This window comes from Lissotriton helveticus, chromosome 5_1 (genome assembly GCF_964261635.1).
Source record: "Lissotriton helveticus chromosome 5_1, aLisHel1.1, whole genome shotgun sequence".
Lineage (NCBI taxonomy): Eukaryota > Metazoa > Chordata > Amphibia > Caudata > Salamandridae > Lissotriton > Lissotriton helveticus.
The window spans coordinates 1,710,349,530-1,710,354,985 of record NC_136065.1 but is presented as its reverse complement, the minus strand read 5'-3'; the positions used below and the strand labels follow the sequence as shown (position 1 = coordinate 1,710,354,985).

General features: G+C 45.2%; 1 protein-coding gene across 1 annotated transcript; it reads left to right on the top strand.

The window, feature by feature from the left end:
• Nucleotides 1–2,232: 2,232 nt before the first annotated feature.
• On the top strand, nt 2,233–3,991 carry LOC144752777 (olfactory receptor 5V1-like). The gene is made up of 2 exons (XM_078640629.1): nt 2,233–2,259; nt 3,026–3,991. Exons 1-2 carry the CDS (start codon nt 2,233–2,235, stop codon nt 3,989–3,991), a joined length of 993 nt encoding a protein of 330 aa, XP_078496755.1.
• Nucleotides 3,992–5,456: the final 1,465 nt, after the last annotated feature.

Below are 5,456 nucleotides of genomic sequence, written 5' to 3'. Positions count from 1 at the left end.
CGAAAGATCTTCCGATGGATCCCCACCGAAACCAGGAAGACGGTCACCCAGGCACTCGTCACCAGCCGACTGGACTACTGGAGGCCCTCTACGCGGGAACCACAGCCAAACTACAGAAAAGACTCCAGCGCATACAGAACGCCTCCGCACGACTCATCCTGGACATCCCCTGCCACAACCACATCTCCGCCCACCTGAGAGACCTGCACTGGCTACCCGTCAGCAAGAGGATCACAGTCAGACTCCTCACCCACGCACACAAGGCCCTCCATGACCTGGGCCCCAAGTACCTCAACAAACGCCTCACTTTCTACACGCCCACCCGCCTGCTCCGTTCGACCAGCCTAGCCCTCACCACCGTCCCACACATTCGCAGAGCCACCGCCGGAGGCCGATCCTTCTCCTACCTGGCGGCCAAGACTTGGAACTCCCTCCCCTTCCACCTACGGCTGACCCAAGACCATCTCTCCTTCAGGAAGTAACTCAAGACCTGGCTTTTCGAGCAGTAGCGGACCCTTCCCCTCCCAGCACCTTGAGACCCTAACGGGTGAGTAGCGTGCTTTATAAATCTGTTGATCGATTGATTGATTGATAGCTTACTCCGCCACCCCAGTTCGACATGGCCATATGCAAATCAGTCTGACCCTGTGCCTCATGGGAACAGTCCAGCCCGAACTGCCAAGCCATTCCTTCCCTGGACCGGAAACAAGCATCCTGGGACCTTTTTTTGCTAATCAGCCATCATCAGACAGTCTAGCTTGAATCTAGTGGCAAAGTAAGCAAGGGACCCACGTCTGGGCATACCCTGCCAACTTAGGGCGAACAAAGCAAAACTAATGGGGACGATGGACAGAGTGTTGAACGATGCATGAGGCACAGGGTCATGACTGAATTACATATGGTTGGGTTCAAACTGAAACGGCATGGTGAGCAAAAAAGCGATGGATTTAGGCCCAGATATCTGTACTGGGGTGAATGTATGACATTGTTCTGCATTCTGTCCGTCAACTGTTGTTTTTGCAATGTCACCCCGAGTGGGAAGGGTATGCAAAGACATGGGTCCTGTGCTCTCCATGCCACTGGAATCAAGCTATCCTGGCTGAAGAGGGGTGGAATCCCAAAACCGGTCCTAGGATGCTTGTTTCCTGTCCATGGAGCACCTGGCTTGGCAGTTCAGGCTGGACTGTTCCCATGAGGCACCGCTTCAAGACTGATTTGCATATGGCTGGGTTCAAACTGGAATGGCATGGTGAGCAAAAAAACTATGGTTTTAGGCTCAGATGGCTGTACTAGGGTGAATGTATGACATTGTTCTGCATTCTGTCCATCAACTGTTGCTTTTGAGTTGTTTACAAATTTCCCTGCACTGTGGCATGCACCATGTGGTTACAAATTACAAATGACTGATTACAAAACTTCTTACATAATCATCACTAATTATCAGCCCAAGCGAGTGCCATCAAGTGTGATAACTAGGTTAGGTAGTGCCAAGTAAGCTAAGCACCTTTCTGGAATAACTATCACATTATATTTGAAAACGTAATTTACCTGCATATGAGCAGCATACTTGCTATTTGGAAAAATATGATTAGCTATTGCATAGAACAGACAAGTAATAATAAAAATGAATAATTCATCTAGTCCCGTGACTTCAACCAGCAAGTCCAACAGGTCCTACTCTTGGTCCAGTATGTCGGACTAGCGGTGCATCAACTGCTGATGGGTGCGTCGGATCCCAGAGCAACAGTACAGTGCCGAGGGCACCCCCCGTCCAGCACTGATGGTGCTCCCACATCCTATACTCAGACCCCGGCCTGCCACATGCTGCCATGTTGAGGATAGGTGGCATTGGATATAAAAACCAGCGCTGCCACCTCCACCACAGAAACGGGGCAAAGGGCTTCACCCTTGCCTGGTGCCACCTTCCGTAAGGAACATGGCTTTTACTTGCATGCCTTTGTGTGCACTTATCTGCCATTTTGCTGAGGGGAAAAAGAGAAACAAGAAACTGTAAAAATAAGGAAGGAGGGTAATAAGAAAGTACTAAAGCTAAAAATAGAATGCAAAAACACACAAAAAATAGAAAAAACACAACGTACAAGCGTAGGAAGACAGAGGGTAAGATAATTAGTTTAAATAAATGGGAAAAAAAGTTTGAAAAGTCAACATTTACAGGGAGTGCAGAAGGATGAAAAAGTAGGCCCCAGCACCAGAAACAGAGTAAGAAACAAGATGGCCATGCCCAAGTGCAACCGCTTGGTACAGTTTGCATGATATTTCCAACCAAACACTCAATCCTCATTGATGTACGGCAGTAACGTCATGCAAACGGGTGGGACAAGCAAGTCCGCCCACTTGCAGAACTCCACGTAGCATGGCAGGTTTTTTTTTTACCACTTCTGTGAGTTACGCGTAGTGCGACTATGCGAACTCTGCCTAGCCTTATCGTTGATGTTGTGTGCCTTAAAAACTAACCTAGGCACAAAACCCACTCTATATCCTTGTGACCAAAGCAACACTCGTAAAGCATTGGTTCATAACTGTGTTAGTTCTTAGGATGTGGAAAACACTCTTTAGTCATTGTCTTCCTTTTGAGGTACAAGAGTTTGCAATGTGGCCATTTTAATTGGTATTCTCAATTTAAAATTACATTTCACATATTTTGCATCATGACAATGTATTCATTTTAATTTTAATATGCAAACGAGCAACCTTCTTCTGTGCAGGCGCTGCCAGTGCAAAGTGATATCAGGCCACAACGCAGCCACTTTATGTCACTTAATGGTTATTTTAAAATGCGTAGTTAAACCTTTTGAAGAAAGTTTGAGGGGTTTTATTTTGGACATTCCAATTAAGAACAATACAGAACATTCAATTGCATGGTGTTTTTGTGGTATTGCTAAAACCATTATGAAGCAAGTGACCCTTACCCTTGCACAGATCCCAGGACGGAATATAAATGTGTGGCTATTTGAGTACAATGGACACCTCACAAATATGTCATGTTTCATTTGTATTTCTGTAGATATCCGAATTTCTGGTGGGAGGTGAGGAGGAGAAAAACGGAAGCATTGTGGCGGAGTTCTTCTTCTTGGGATTTGAAGATTTGCAAGGCTTGCAGATGTTGGTCTTTTTCTTTCTATCTTTTTTTTACATCTTCGCCTTGGTGGGAAATCTGGCTATTATCGGTATTACCACATCGGATCCTCACCTCCATGGTCCCATGTTCTACCTCCTCCGACACCTCTCCATCCTGGATATTTGTTATATATCAGTCACTGTCCCCAAAATGTTGGACATTCTCCTTTCTGGGCGGAACACCATCTCATTCACTGGCTGCATGGTGCAATTGAGTCTGTTCATTTCCCTGGAGGGGGCAGAAGCCTTCCTCCTTGCTGCAATGGCATATGACCACTTCATCGCCATATGCTATCCATTGCTTTACACGCTTCTAATGGACAGAAAAATCTGTCTGCTTCTGGCAGGTGCCTCGTGGCTGAGTGGATTATTGAATTCGGTGGTGCATACAACCCTGATAGTTAGGTTGCCTTTCTGTGGATCCAACTGTCTCCAAAATGTATTCTGTGACATCCCTCCGCTGTTGCACTTGTCCTGCGGTGACACTCATCTAAATGAATTAGTGCTGTTCACTGTGGGAGGGACCTTAGTGGGCCTCGTCCCTTTCCTGTCCATCCTGGCCTCCTACATCTACATTGCAGCTACCATAGTGCAGATGTGCTCCACCTCCGGGAGGCAAAAGGCTTTCTCCACCTGTGCTTCCCACCTGATAGTGGTAACCATATTTTATGGAGCTGCAATATTCACATATATCCGCCCAGCTTCGACGTATGCGCTTGAGAGGGACAGGCTAGTGTCTGTGTTGTACAGTATCGTGACTCCTATGTTAAATCCGCTGATTTACAGCTTGAGAAGTCAGGAAGTGAAAAGGGCCTTCAAGAGGTTACAGAAGCCCCATTTACTATTAACATAAGGAGTGACGAAACCCTGGCATACTTTGACACCACTGGGAATTGGTGTTAGGAGACACCTGGGAAGAGAGCCAAAGGGCACTTTAGAGGGCCACAGAATGATAATCAGACATCAGCCTAATATGCCTTGGACTTCCAGTTCATTGGTTTAATTCGCTGGGTCCAAAAGATTCACGTAAAATACAACCTGGATCTATTGGATGTGCTGTTAGAAAATTGTTATCTAAAAACACAATGAAAATCATTAAAATATGTGTATCAGAGATTACTTTTTGAAAGCATGAAATAAAAGCATTACATCGTAGTCACAAAGAAGCAGTTGAACTAGAACAATGTTCACAGTGGGGTTGTTGGCAAAGTCACCTCACCAAAGTCATAAAGGATGGGAAACATTCAAGGACTGTGTTAAAATTTTTGCTGGTTTAGCGGCAGAAAACTGCCGCTAAAGCAGCGATAAGGGGCTTGATAATATGCCCTCGAGAATTCCCATAGAAGCCCATGTTCACACTAGAACATGGACTTCTATTGGAATTCTCCCTGGCATATTATCAAGCCCATTATTGGCAATTTAGCAGAAGTTTTCTGCCGCTAAAGCGGCGATAATGTTTAACGCCGTCCTTGATATTATGCCCCCATGAGAGTGGAGAGGTGAAAGGTAAAGGGGAAAATGTGCATTTTGGAGAGGGATTTTACAAACATATGAATACAATGTGACGAGTTACAGTAATGTTATGTTACACATTTTTATAAAGCGCAAACATTTACCCGGAGGTATCAAGGTGCTAGCTCTGTGAGAATAGACAGAAGGCCCAGTGAAGCATGCAGCTTGTCCGTGGGGTGCCCTTAAAGCAGTGATGTCATTTATAGATATCGTAGTCTCCACAGATATTGTTATGTTATGTGAATTTGTGTTATGTGTATTTGTGAAGCACAGCTTATCATCCGTGAGGGTAGCCAGGCGCTGAGGAGGGCAGGCTTGAGCAGGGCCTGCTTTAGCACTGGTCACGCGGGGAGCCACAATGTTTGTTGGTGCCACCCCACTAACCACCTCCGTCACGGATTCCCTTTATCACGGATTCCTTCACTACCACCCTTTAACAGTGCTTCTCAAGACTCCATAGCCACTCTAACATGCAATTAATTAGTTTTATAATGGCGCTCTTCATACCAATTTAAGGTGCAGAGCACTTTACATCACACAGAGACAATTAATCATACATGTATAAATCAGTGTATAGGAAATGTTACATACGATAGAGGACTACAAGGTGTAGGAGTCACATGTCATCCTTACTGACAAGCAGTATAGTTTAAGGGTGCTTTGTCTAGGGAAATCCAAACTCTGAACTTAAAACTTAACACCATGGTTGTGGTTTCTCTTTAATGGTAAGAATTAATTTCTACCCAAATGTAACCTTTTTTCAACATTAATATAATGAGAAACTGGGGGGAAAACATAACGCTCGT